Source organism: Pipistrellus hanaki, assembly GCF_964339955.1.
Source record: "Pipistrellus hanaki genome assembly, chromosome: 4".
In the NCBI taxonomy this organism is placed as follows: Eukaryota; Metazoa; Chordata; class Mammalia; order Chiroptera; family Vespertilionidae; genus Pipistrellus; species Pipistrellus hanaki.
Window position 1 is genome coordinate 16,849,171 of NC_140506.1, and position 15,285 is coordinate 16,864,455.

At 37.0% G+C, this 15,285-nt stretch overlaps 1 protein-coding gene across 4 annotated transcripts in view; it reads right to left on the reverse strand.

Moving 5' to 3' along the window:
• The window catches only part of CDH12 (cadherin 12), a 652,689-nt gene that overhangs the window by 112,401 nt on the left and 525,003 nt on the right, over positions 1 to 15,285 (reverse strand). For all 4 annotated transcript variants that reach the window (XM_084880772.1, XM_084880773.1, XM_084880770.1 and 1 more), the window contains one exon: positions 339 to 633. In XM_084880772.1, coding sequence (XP_084736898.1) covers positions 339 to 633 — 295 coding nt within the window. The remainder of the gene's footprint in view (positions 1 to 338; positions 634 to 15,285) is intronic.

Sequence of the window (15,285 nt, forward strand, 5' to 3'; positions counted from 1 at the left end):
TGTGATAGTTACCTCCAGCTATATAGGTATCTAGAATTGTAATGACATCAATTTCTGAGCAAAATGAGGACTTTTGTGAGTTCAGGGAAATATAAATATGGGAAAGAATGTTATATGTCCTAGGTATTTACTTATCTACTTATGTATTTAGAATGCAGCAAAAAGGAAAAGTTAAATCCAAAGAAAATTGAAGAAAAAAAAAGTAAATGAAACTGTTGTATCCTCTACAATGAAAGAATACTCTTCTGGGTTACAAATAAGATGTTTACATCAACCTGCAGGAAATAAATGTAAAAGGGTCTTGTAGCAACTGATAGAATTTTGGTTTGTTTACTCACCCACAGGAGACATTTCTGGGACACTGGCAACATATGGTCCATCCAAAAACTTTGGCTCGTTATCATTAATATCCTGCACTTTGATGATGAATTCTGATTCAGGCTCCAGGGGCTTCCTGGTTTCTATGTCCACAGCCTGAGCACGAAGCGTGTAGAAAGGTTTTTCTTCTCTATCCAGGCTCCTTATTGCATGAATGTCCCCTGTAGTTTCATCAATGGTAAAAATGGTGCCGGCGCCATCTCCAGAGAGGGTGTATTTTACACTGCCCTCTCCCTTATCTAAGTCAGAATGGAGCTTTAGGGAGAGAGGGGGAGAGGGAGGGAGAATGAGAAAGAGAGAGAGAGAGAGAGAGAGAGAGAGAGAGAGGAGACCATTAAATATATGATTCTAGGTAAAAAGCCATATTTGCAATACTATTTTTAGTCAGAAAAGGTAAAAAAAAACACACACACAATAATGTAATATGATTCTTTTCTGTTTGTTTTTGTTTCCCAATTTTTAATTATAAACATTTCAATCACACAAAAACCAAAGTTTGAAAAATATATGGCGAACGCCTGTATATCCCAAAGACTCCATCATTTTCACCTTTGAATCTACTTGACTTCTCGCAGAGATAGATCCAGTATTTGTACTTCATTCCAGCTTCTCTCAACCCATCTTATTGCTCAGCTCATTGCGGATATCAGAAGTACATCCCCCAAACACATGAGCATGCATAAACACAACCATTTTGAGCACACGTACCTATCTGTTTCTTCTACATACTTTTGCTCTTAAACTCTACATTTTAGTTTTGGTTCAGTAAGATAACATCACCATTCAAATTATATTATTGAAATAAAAATATATCCATTTTGTAAATTTATATTGATCTCAAATTTTGCTCTGAAAGTATATAAGTATAAGCAAAGGATTTAGACCTGAGTAAGTTTTCTAATTAAGAGAATGGGAAAACAATAAGGGAGCGCTAGGTTTTGGTTTTTCTTTGAAAGTTTTTGTATATTTTACTCAAGTCTAAGAAAAATGCTGTGAATGATAGGAAGAAGCCCCCCTTCTATCCCCCCAATGCTTTACAAACTGCTGTGAATTATAAGAAGGTTCAAGCGTAAAATCAAGCTGTAGATAAATCTTCTTTGAACCTAGAAAATTAAAATTACAGATTCCAACCATACTATTAAAAATACCAAATGCATTGAGTATTGCTTTTGCTTTCAAATTCATCTAAAGATATGAGACAGGCAAATGCTCAGTGCAAAAGCAATGAGTTTATAAACTGTATCCATTTTGTCAACAGCTCAAAAAAATATGTGGCAATATTGTGGAAATGGAGTGAAAATTCTAAATAGGCTTTTACAATGTGATCCAAGTAGTTACCAAAAAATTTTCATTTAGCTAAAATCAGAACCATTTTCTTTTTGAACTGACGTAATAAAAAAGCAAATGTGTTTTCAGCTCTCTCCAAAATCCAAATTAAATTCAGTGTTGCTACTCATTCCTCTTCCACCTTTTCCTTCTATTTGAAATCTGAGTTTTTTAGAAATTAAAACTTCAAAAAAATATTTGAAGGCTTGGGGTGGAGGAGGTGGGGCAGGACAGGGCAGGCTAGAAGGGGTTAATGGGGAGAGTGGGAATATATACTTTCAATATAAAAATTTAAATATATATATACGTATATTAAATTTTGAACAGAATATGAACTTGTTTAATGTAAAGCTCTTGAGAAGATTAGAATTTTTTTTAAAATATATTTTATTGATTTTTCACAGAGAGGAAGAGAGAGGGATAGAGAGTTAGAAACATCGATGAGAGAGAATCATCGATCAGTTGCCTCTTGCACGCCCCCCACTGGGGATGTGTCCGCAACCAAGGTACATGCCCCTGACCGGAATCGAACCTGGGACCTTTCAGTCCGCAGGCCGACGCTCTATCCACTGAGCCAAACCAGTCCCGGCAAGAAGATTAGAATTTTTATAGTAGCTCATTGCAGGATACTACCTTAAAGGAGATCACATGATCACATGCAATAACTTGCATTGGCAGGCAATATTCAAAATCAGTTATTACAATGTGATCCAAGTCAGGCACCTAGGTGGCTAGCTTACACTATAGGTGTTTGCTTATTCACAATCAATATAATATTAAATAAGTGGTGTTCATCTGATGTTGGGTATTATAAAATTTTCTTCATATTACATATTAAATAACTTGAATAGAGAATGTTATAAACTAAAGTGAAACTCTCTTACCTAGAGATAACTTTTTTGGTCATTTTAATACACTTTCAGTAATATTTTACACACACACATATTTATATTAACATACTAATATATTTTCTTTTGTCTATATAATTGTGTTCTGAATGTATATACATATATGCATAATTGTTAAAATGATAAGTAAGTCAATTCTTTCAATAAGAATATATTATGATGATTTTCAGTGTCATTTGAAATTATTCAAAATTATTTTTAAATTTCTGTATTATATTCATTTAAGGAAGTCAATGGGTTTTGCTTATCTCTTAATAAAAAAATGTGATGAATGTGTGTGTTCTACTCTTTAGTTCCTGAAAATAAAAGGGTAATTTTTAAGATTAAAATCATAATAATTTTTATTAAAAATTTGAATATTGAGTGATTCCAGGAATTGATCTCTATAGATGAATTTACATTTTATTTTTAATCTTTCAGCAATCAGCTGCCTCCTGCACACCCCCCTACTGGAGATCGAGCCTATAACCCAGGCATGTGCCCTTGGCCTGAATCGAACCCGGGACTCTTCAGTCTGAAGACTGATGCTCTATCCACAGAGCCAAGCTGGGCAGGGCGGGAAAGGGGATTCTTATGCTTTGCCTCATCTCTGAGTTGTGTTCAGAAAAATCACATGATGCCATTTTATACAGAGAATTTAAGCTACACATATGGAAAGCTAATTACTCATTCAAAGCCATCTATACTAATAAGAGCCTGGGGCTGACATGACCAGAGGGACTACTGGTCACCAGGAAGTGCATGGAGCACCTCTGGGTCCCGCCTCCATGGCCCACAGGCTCCTATCACAGCAAGGCTGGTGATCAGGTGGGCAGGGCAAGGCAGGTATAGGGAGCAGGGCCTGGCTGTCAGGTGCCAGGGTGAGCAAGTGAGCAGGAAACCACCTGTGTGTGAGCTACACAGAAACACCTTTTCTGACCTCTCATTGGCTAAGCTCTATGTACACCACTCTCAGTGTTTTTGGTAATTTGGGTAATAGGAACCCAAGAAGGTGATCTAGGATTTTTCAACCTCACTCCTGGAGGAAAAATAAGGGTCCGCTGCTGCAGAGGGAGGCCAGACTGTGGCTTAGGCCCGCTCAGGGCTAAGCCATCAGTAGAACAGTTCCCGGGTTGGAGAGGGCACATTTTGTGCACCAGGTCTCTAGTTTAAAAATAACAGCGAGCTACATTTCTTATTTCAATTATTTTTAAAAAGCTTTTTCTGTGTAGATGCTATTTACTGACTGACACAGCCAACTCCAATAAAATCACCTTCTAATATTGACAGTTAAAATAAAATTTGTCCTAGAAAAAGTTCCATAAATGATGGATGTAGAAACCCGCGGTGTCCAGGCAGTTGTTTTGTGGAAGTGGTGTTGTTATTTTCTGCTGTTTTCCAAGTCATCTCAGATGGAGCGTGAAAATGAGATGCCAAAAGAGGCTTAAAAAAAGATACTGAGGACTAGTTTCGGAGTGTAAGTGAAACTGAATTTTAGGGCTTAAAAGTTTTGAGAAAGCTAACCTAAAGTCAAGTACTTACTAGCATATCTCTGATTATATTTTAGAAACCGCTGCACAAAAGAAGGAATTTAGTCTCCTTTTCTCTGGGTTGAAAAGTGCACATAAGAATATAAAATATTTTTACATTATCATGTCCAACAGGGGTTTTATTTTCATTTGCCAGGATATTTGGTGGTTCGTAGGCATGGCGAGAGAATGGGGTTTGTTGAAAGGAGAAATTGTTTTCTTTACATACAGGATGTATTCAGATCAACTTGCAAAAATGAATGTAAGGGCATTTTTCTGTGTGAGTTTCTTTGGCTGAAAAAAAAAAAAATTCCTATGTACAAAATGACTTTTGCTAGGTTCTCCTTGGTGATCTTCTAAAATACTAAGTGTTTGTTTTTTTTTATAGTTGCTTTGGTTTTCTGTCAATGCCTACTCTGTCCTCAGGAACATGGCAGTGGCCTTTGTTATTAGCTACAATGCAATTAGATTGTTTTTAACTCGTTGTTTATTGACACAGGAAGACCAGACCCGATGATGATTTATAACTCTGTCTGCGTAATGGAATCATGCAAACTTTTTTTCTCTTTCTGAAGCCACTGAATGCTCAAGACTATTTGACATCTATTCCGTTCTGCTCCCGGAGGGGACTCATTTGTTCTTCCTCGCTTGGCTGTTGCCATCCCAGCAAGAGGAATACTCCTTTACAAGGTTGGGAATTCCCTTCAACAGCCCAATGTGAGTTGAGAACTCCCCTGCCTGGGTTACAGGCCCAAAGCTATTTATCATCTGGAAATGTTTCAACTTCTATTTAAGAAAGTAGAAACCCATTTCAAAAAGGCCCACATTTCCCCAGAGGTATGCAAAGGAGGAGCAAAGAACAAAGGCTATTTACCATGCTTGGGAGCGACAAAAGCTGATGTTTTAGGTTATATTATACATCCTGCTGCTAAAAAGGACCAGCAGGCCCCACATGGGATCTTGTGCCATGCCCCACATCACCAAACCAAGTCAATTAACCTAATTGTCTCAACCTCTCCCAGGAATGCCACCTTTAACTAGTCAACCTGGAATTACTTAGCCAGCACTAGGGAGATCACCTGCCAGACAGACTCCTTGGTGATCTTGTATGAAATGATGAGTACTTTGTTCATCTTTTTCTGCCTCTTTTACATCTTGAAAAACCTTCTCCAGCTTGGCAGAGCTCCTTGCTGTTCACTGTATGGGAAGCTACCTGATTCATGAATCCCTGAATAAGCTCTTTTGATCTTTCAATTTATTCAGTTGAATGTTTGTTATTTAACACTGCAAAAGAAAAATATATACTATCCACCTGATAGTCTCTTTCATTTTTCCTTGATTACTGTATGGGTGGTTATATGTGAGAGGCATCCTTTTTTTTTTTTTTTTCAAATTGACATATTTTACACCTTGGGCTCACCCAGATTATATCATTTGAGAGTGTCACAATATATTAACAGGTATTTCTGCAGAAGTTTGAGAGGTCATTGGCATGGTGCCTGGATTTAGAAGGAAAAAAAATATGAAGGAGAAGGTTAAAATAATTTCTTTCATACATTTCCAAAGCTGTAGAACATTTTTCACAGAGCTATTTTTTTAGGTAACAAAACATTTCCAGACAATAAACTATTCTGATCAAACCATCGCTAATGGAATCTCTGTTTTTGAAGTAAAAGTACATTTTATGTATGGTTATTTTTCAGAATACTAGGTAGATTTTTATGTGTTAGTGTAGACTTAAAGGGACAAAAATGATAGGTCATTGATAAAATGATATATTGTTACATATATATATATATATATGATTTGTTAATTAGTTATTGCTGTTATTTATTTATCCACATTATTTCTTTTATTATCAGTAATTACTCAAGATCTGTAATAGTTTTATAAGCTTTATTTAATTCTCAAATAAAATGATAATTCCAACCAAAGAAATCTTTTTAACTAAATTTGAATAGTTCAAAATGTAAAAATTATATTTCAATAGCTGTATGTTGTACCCTAAACTCTTTGCCTAAGCATTTAATAGCTTGAATTCAGCAGTCAGATACAAATCTAAACTCTAATGTAAAACACAGACTGATCTAAAATCTATGAACATGAACAGATAGACATTTGGAGTTAAAATTCCAAACCCATTACTTCTTACCTGGATGTTACTGTCTTTAGTTACTAAATTTCTGTAAATGTTAGAATTATCATAGGTACTAGTAAAATATTGATTTTAATACTTACATTGTAAAATTTGGAGACTATTGTAAAGAATTTAACTTCATAACATCAATTTCCCTTCCTTTCTCTCTAAATAAACCCTTTAAAGCCAGATTTATTTCCACTTATATTAATTTATATTCATAGGCAGGAAATTAATTGGATCTGAAATAATGGCAGAAAACCCTATCAAGCTTCTACTTTTTGCTAGGCAATTTTCCAATGGCTGTGAGTCTAAAACCACTTTGTAAGTCTAGGACTGCTTTGCAAATCTATAATAAAACCACTCTGATGTTCAGAACAACTCCATGAGTACAACTCTACTCTGAGCCCTGTTTTATCCAGTCCCCTCCTCCTTCCCCTCTCCACTTAGTTAGAAAAATAGTCACTAACGTGTATACTTTCATTCTCATAATTAACTAATGACCTTGAGAATTTGAGGGTGTTTAGGTGTGTGTGTATACATGTTGTACGTGAGGGGGGAAAAGATGTAAAGAGTATGTGTGTTTTAATCTGCTCACATATAGGCATATTTTGCAAACTGAAAAAAAAAGACTATGTAGATATACATACTATAAAAATGCTCTTCAGATAATGCAATCTGAAATTATGTTATCTGCTTATTTTCAAGGGTGGTTTGAAGGTGACCCATTTTCTGTAGCATGCATTACTGTAGGGATTGCTTTATGTCTTAATCAGAAAACCACCTCACTGAAGTCTTTTATATCCTCTCCTCACTTTACAATAACTACTTTAAATTGATTTTGAAATTATGATATTACAAACACAGAAAAAATAAATCCAAGTACAGATTGTGTTTTTTGTATTATGAGTCAAGCTGTTTTTGTCAAACTTACTGTTAAGTATTCATATCTCTCAGTTTTGTATAAATAATATTATCTTATTTGCATCATATGTATGTATTAAATACTCACTTTTTGCCAAATTGTATGAATGTGAGTAATTTTATTGCTAACTTTCAATATGTTAAAGAGAAACAGAGGGAGCAACTGTTCTTTATAAGAAATACAGTAAGTTGAGCCTTATTTCTGAGTGCAGGTTAACCAGAGTTTCCCCCCCACCCCCCCTTAAAAATCTTATTATAGATACATTAAGGAAGAAATCCTTTTCAGGGCTCATTTATTTCCCACTAGGGCTAACAGGATTCTGAAGAAACCTCCAAAGAGATAATACTTAGACTTCAAATATAAAGATGAAAGAAAAATTAAAAATATTAAAAAAAAATCTTTCCCAGGTGCTGGAAGCTCAATTTTGACTATTTTTCAGAAATTTATATTATTGGATGCCTGAGAGAAGTAAATTGATTTCAGGCTACTGCGTTTTTAATGGTCAAATAAAAAAATTCTGGATTATAAAAGCAGATGCTTAATTTGATATTAATAGAATCATTAAATGAAAGTTTCATTGTTTTCAAAAGTTACTCAATCATTTTGTTATTTAATTTTCCAAATAATCCACATAATATATGGAATTGAGTTGAATATGTATGTGTGAATACATCACACTTTACTAAAGCTAACATATGATTATATAGATTGTATAGTTGCATTATTTCCACAATTACAACATAGTTTATTCACTTAACTCCTTTCACTGATTTTTCTAATTTTTAGGTCCATATTTAATTAGCTGCTGATTGAGAGCAGATATAGACAGACTTTCTGAGTTTAAACAGGGCCCAATTATACTTGATTGTATTATTGTAGATAATAAAACTTGTATTTTATACAGAATTAAATTCAAATAAAATCTTCATTCTTCATTCTGATTGTGTTCAGATATAGGGTGTGGCCAGCAGGATTGTACAATGTTGCCCAGGATTTTGCTCCCCTTGGTGTATGCTCTCTTCATGACCCCAGGACTGGGAAGCCTGTGGATTTAACTCTATGCTTATGTTCAGTAGGACTGACCTAGTCACAGATGACCTTTAAAAGCAAGAGGGCTTTTTCCAGGTGTAAACACAGAAGTCAGAGACACATGCCCCAGCTGGCTTAGGAGCACCCAAACACTGGGGTTGGGAATTGTTGATTCAGAGGGGTGACTTTGAGGTGCTGAGGGCAGTCCCCACTACTCTGGTGCTATTAGAAAGGGATTCTGAAATATCTGCCAATCATATAAATATATCCTCTTATATAATATATAATATGCAAATTGACCATCACTCTAATACACAAGATGACTGCCCCCCATGTGGACACAAGATGGCTGCCACAAGATGGCCAGCAGGGGAGGGCAGTAGGGAGGGACCAGGCCTGCAGGGGAGGACAGTTAGGGGAAATTGGGACAGGGCAAACAGGCCTGCAGGGGAGGGCAGTTGGGGAAACCAGGCCTGCAGAGGAGGGCAGTTAGGGACAATTGGGCCAGGGCAAACAGGATGCTGGGGAGGGTACTTGGAGGAACCATGCCAGCAGGGGGGAGGGGCAGTTAGGGGCAATCTGGCCAGCAGGGGAGGGCAGTCAGGTATTGATCAGGTTGTCAGGGGAGTGGTTAGGGGCTGATGAGGCTAGCAGGCAGAAGCAGTTAGGGGCAATCAGGCAGGCAGGCATGCAAGCGGTTGGGAGCCAGCAGTCCTGGATAGTGAGAGGGATGTCCGACTTCCCTGGGGCCCCAGATTAGAGAGGGTGCATGCTGGGCTGAGGGAGACACACCCCTGTGCACAAATTTTGTTTAGTGGGTTTTTTTTTCTTTTTAATTTTAGAGAGGAAGGGAGAGGGAGAGAGAGAGAATCATTGATGGGCTGAATACCCCTTACTGGGGATTGAGCTTGCAACCCAGGCATGTGCCCTTAACCTGAATCGAACCAAGGACCCTCCAGTCCACAGATCCACACTCTATCCACTGAGCCAAACCAGCTAGGGCCCTGCTTTAACTTATGAATGAGAAAAAAAAACACAAACAAACAAACAAAAAAAAAAACTAAGGGAATGATCTAGTGTGCGATGAGCTCAGGATTGAGGGCAGATCTTTCATCATGTAAATTGTTGTGGGAAGTGAAAGGAAATGTGTTCTCTCTCTGTACAAACACTTAGGTTGTAGCACAGGCCTCTGCTCTGCCATTCAAATAATAACAGCTAATTAAACTTGAATCAAATGCATGGATTCTGTATTTTCATCATGCTCCATGCAGATATTTGCTAAGCCAGCTATCCCAAGCATTTTTTTAAACATAGAATTTCCTGCAATGAAAGCTTAGCAGTGACATCATTATGCAAAATGTATGTTGCATGAAGCAGTGTCAGTGGGCAGTTTCCTCCTACTCCCCCTCCCCAATTCAAAATCACAGCTATGCAGTGGAAAAAGCATCATGATTCACAGAGCACTTCTGAAGTTCTCTGCTTGAACTTTATGGATACACAGCGTAGCTGCTGCCCAAGCCACTTCCCTCCCTTCTGGGGGGACAGCAATGTGCTGAACATGATTTCTCTATAATTCCTAGTTTTGATTCCTCTGACATAAAAAATACAAACAATACTGTATTTTAGTTTACAGCAGGCTTCACTTATTGCCTGATAAAACGTGGAGTGCTTTCGCTTCTTTGATCCTTCTGTTTTTGAGGATATAACGAACTTGCCATCCCTTTTATATCCTGAAGCCTTCTCTGAGAAGTTGCCATGTAATTTGTTGGTTTTGAGTACATACTTGCTGCTAATGATGCTTGAAATTTATTGACCCTGTTCCTGGGAAGGAGAATAATAAGGCATTTGGGTAGCCAGCTCAGATGTATATCAGTTCACATACAAAAATTATCTTGAAAAGCTGCCTAACAGAGGGTTAGGCCATGTCTTTCTTGTTCCAGAACTATTTCTACAAGGACTCTTGAAGTGAGCAATCCAGCGTGTTGCATACTTAATTCCTGGGCTGGAGAGAATGGCCACTCTGGCTGTCACCCAATTATGTTGGTCATAAGCATCAATTAAACCAAATGGGAATACCCTGGGATCAGGTATTCCAATAGCATTTTTAGAGTGATTTGAATTGTTAAGAAGGAGGTATAGATTTAAAAAAAAACAGAATATAATCTCAAAGCACTGGCTTCTGTAATGACATCCGATCAGACCTTTGGGACTGGAAAACCCTTGGAGAAAGTTGTTTCAATTACTTCTTTTCACAAATGAGGAAATTGAGAATCCAAAAGGCTAAGTGATTTCCTCAATATTACAGAGCTAGTTAATTACAGCAATCAAAATAGAAACTGGGTTATCCAATTCTTTGCCCAGAGTTCTTTCCATTAAACCAACTAAAATTACCTGCTCCTATTTTGGGGCCACATGAATTTGAAATCAGCCTTATAATGTTTAATAAGTCAAAATATCATTGGCAGATACAATTTTAAAACATTAAAAATAAAAACAACCTAGTTTCCTAATGGTTGCAGGTAAGATGAGTTATATTAAATATATTTCATTATGATTTCATATGTAAATGTATTACAGAATTTATATGGGAAGAAGTCAGAACCAACAAAAGGCATCAGGGACTGAGAATAAATTGATGCTGGCTTACAAATGGCTACATCAATTTCAAGCTCCATTAGCAACACAGGAAAAATAACAGAGTAAAATTAGTAGACATAAGCTTTATTGTGTGGGTAGAGAACGATATATATCAAATGAAATGGGATCATTTGATTATTCATAATTATACTAATCTTTTCTATTTAAATAATTTATAAAGGTGTACTAATTATTTTATAAGTATTGTCTTCTTTGACATCATTAATATTTTTCCTCCTTAGCAATGCCAATAAGGAGCCCAAATGGGGGTATTAACATATTTCTCCAATATATTGCAGCTCAAAAGTTGTGAGACTGTAAAAAACAATAACTCATGTGTCTGACTTAGTCTAAATAATGCACTTTCTCTTTTAAGTTTTTTCCCCCCCATTTCATTTTAACCTATTTAGGAGTGGTTTTTTTTTTTTGAGTGTGTGTGCGTTTTTTGTTTTGTTTTTAACCTCACACTTAACCTTTTTAAAATGCTCAAAACCTGTAGACATGGAGAGGCAATAATGTCAGACATTTTTTGTACTTCAAATTTTTATCACGTTATATTTTGTAGAACATAAAATTTTATGAAACTATAGTTACATGCTTTCAATGGATTTTAAATCTCTTCATTTTCTAGGCCGTGAGTAAGAGTTGTAAACCTGAAAAATTAAAGCTGCAATGTAATTTATCTTATCCACGAATACTTGACTATAGGTTGTGCAATTTTGAAGTAAACAATGATAGATAAGACGAAGAATGATATTTCTCTATAGAAAGCTATATGATAAATAGCTAGAAATGTCATGACATCATTGTAATTATGTCACCTGAATATAGAAAGAAAGAAGAAAAAAAAACTCATGCAAGGAATTGTTATGTATAGTTGGTTCAATGAGTAAAAATTTATTGTATTTTTAGTGAGTACACAAATCTTTCTCACTCATCCTATTATAACATATATGAAAATGTCAGATAATGTATGTATGTGTAATAGTTGTTTTGTTTCTATTGTAAATACAAAAAGCAAGTAAATCTAAATTTTAAAGCCAATGCATCATATATAAAGTAATACACCTGATTATTTAGGAATACTTATAAAATCTACAGTGATCACACTTTGCAATTGTTTTCAGTTTTAAAAATAAAAATTTAAAAAGTTATTATGTGATATAAAGCCAATTGAAGACTGTGGATATATTTCCTTAGCTGGCAACTTGCTATGAAAAGTGAGCTTTTAAAATGACTTTTCTGCTTGTGAACTTTTTCCATCAGGGAGACTGAGCTTATAATACAAGGCCAAGGCCTATGTCTGAGGAGACAGAAGGGAATTTCAACGTTGGGGCACAAATTGTGCTTTGTCCTTAGTATCCTATATAACTGCTAATTTTCCTTCTCCCTGATCTTATGCATTTAATCATAATAAGCACTTCTTATCCACACACACACAAAAAAGCAAAGCAATGATAACATTTAGCCATGTAGCAGCAACAACAGTAGAGGAAAAGGAATAAAACTAGAAATTTTTTTCTTTATTAAATCTGGAGTAAGTTTAAGCTTTCAAAATTAAAATATATATACACACATAATATATACTCTAGTGATAATGGAATTCCAGTGCCTTCTCTATAAATCATGCATGGCTTGTACTACTAGTAACAACATAACTTTTATTTTGCATATTACATCCCAGGTTGATTTTATGGAGTGCAGAGAGCAGAGTTTCCTGCTTGAAACAGTCCTACTAACTCTGTGTCATTAATAACTGTAGCATCAACTCATATGTTTAAAAAAATTGTTTCTCTTAAATATAAATAAAATTTGCCTACTTACTCGAAAATCTCTGAGTAAAGAATCACTGCTCTTATTTTTTTTTTCAGTTGACTTAAAAATCTTTTTTCTTCTGAGCTCCCTCGTTATCTGTCTCTCTCTGCAGTGACTTGTCAATGTCAGTTTCAAATCCTACCTGTCACACTCGCCATGCTACAGGTTCCCTGCATCTGTCAGATGTGACCAGGCAGAGCTGCCATAACAGAGCATTGTGGATTCAAACAGCTGTGGTACCTTCTGGTCTATCAGTGTCGTCATCCTCACCATACTCAACTGTTCTATCTTTGGCCGGAGGCCTCTTTAAGATGACTCCAGTAAGATAGTGAGTCTTCACAAAATATTTCCAGGGAGGGCTAGCATTTCAAGAAGAGTGATAGCAAATATTTTCTTACATAGAAAAACATTTAAAATTATAGGGGCAATTCGATCCTTTGTATCATTAGAATGAAGATCTCTGGTGAACCACAGTTGGTTTCCTGAAAAGTCAATTCATCTATAGTACATTATCTGGCACCATTTGCATTTTGAAGGTAGACATTTTTTTTTTTTTTCAATTCAGAATACAAACCCATTGAACTACCTCTTCAGGTTTGAAGCCCCATCAGTTCACACTACACCATTTTCACAAGAAATATGATTTGTTCTGAGAAGAACTGCAGCAGCCTGAAACATATATTCCCAGGACGTTTCTCTAAGAGTGCTGTAGCCATTAAGTGTCTTCCATAATGTCTGTGATAAATCTTACTATTAGGGAACAATATCAGTTAAAGGCATCGATGGAACTGCTGCTAGTTCAGCCTACAGGTTCTCACCTGTTATGGAATTTTCCAGTCATAAACTTGGACAGGTCAATCTTTTTAGATTTCTCTTAAAGCAGTAGACTCAGCAATAGTCTAAGGCTTCATTTTTATTGTTGTTTTTATTTTATGTAGATACTAGTGGTCTGGTGAATAACATTCATGCAGGGGGGAGGTGTTCCTCACCCAGCCTGCACCCTCTGCAATTGGGGAAACATTGGGAGATGTTGATCATTGGTTTAGGCCCAATCCCTATCACAATCTGGGACAGCTGGCTCCTAAGTGCTCACCTGCCTGCCTGCCTGGTCGATCCTAATTGCCTCTGCCTGCCTGCCTGATTGCCCCAACCACTCAGCCGTCCTGCCTGATCACCCCTAACTGCCTCTGCCTGCCTGCCTGATTGACCCCAACTGCCCTTCTTTGCTGGCCTGATCTAGCCCCCAACTGCTTTCCCCTTAAGCCAGATCTCCTCTAATGACCTCTGCCTCAGCCCTCACCACCATGGCTTTGTCTGGAAGGAACTCAGACATCCAGAAGATGGCTGGTCGACACGGTCTAATTAGTATATTACCCTTTTAGTTGTATAGGAAGATTATATAGAATAAGATTGCTTAAATGGGGGTGGGGGGAGCCTTTTTCAGCAGGAATAGATGCCCTTGGCAGACAAAAAGACATAATCTCTATATCTGGATTGATAGCCAGCCATATGCACTATACTGCCAAATCAGTCATTAAAAAATTGAACTGCTTTCTTACATCTTACACCAAACAGCTGTTGCCCTTAACCTCTTCTCAGCCCCCATCTTAGGTTCTGCCTTCACAGTTCATTGGATTAAGTTCTGATTAGTTGGTTTCTATGACAGTCAGTGTCAAAAGCTCCACCTCCTAGGCAGCCATTGGCTCCTTGCACTTCACCCAGATTTGGTTCTGATTGGTCAGTTTCTATACCAGTAAGTGTCTCCGGCCTATCAATGGGCCTGATCAGAGAGGAAGGGCTGATCATCAGCCCCAGCATAGGCCAGAAAGAAAGAGAGGCACACCTGCTGGTCAGGCCTGGAGTGAAAGAGAGAGGCAAGTGCTGATCAACAGCTGCCATGGAGGCTACAGATCAGACCCTGCCTCTCTCTCCCTAGGCTTCTTTCTGGGTCTGATCCACAGCTCCCTTGGCAGTAAGTGCTGGGTCGCCACAGCAATCCAGCACTAACTTCTGATTGGTGGAGCCTCTGGTCATTGTGGATGTTACAGACCCTGTGTTTTTTATATATTAGGATAATGTAGGATATCATTTAAAAGCAGTCTTTGATACTAAATGGCCTGAGTTTGGTGCTATGATCTTGGGCAAAATAGTTAACTTCCTATGTGTAAAATGGGAATAATGGTGTTAGCCAATAATAATGTTATCTAAATAAGATAATAAAAGTAAGGAGCTTCATACTGAACAAAGCGTAAGCACTACTAAGCCTTAGCTACTATTTCCTTCCAACTGCTAATGCCTACTTTTTTGTCCCACTTGTTACTGGAATGGATCTTCTCTTTGCTGGTATTACTGCAGTTTACTATTAGTCATGGTCAAACTCCTGTCCTCTTCTTCTTCTTATGCTTAATGTTCTTCTGTGTATTTATATCTATATTGATAGCCTGAGCCCACATCTATGTGTACTGAGATTTGCCTGAGATCAAGAGTTTTCTGCAAGACAAAATAGATCATGCGGTAGGAGTAAATCTTTGAGAGAACAGGAAGATGAGACACAGACATCCGCTTTGAGCTGGTTAATCAAGACCAAAATGAAAGGGGCTGGACCAGACTTCTTGATTCTTA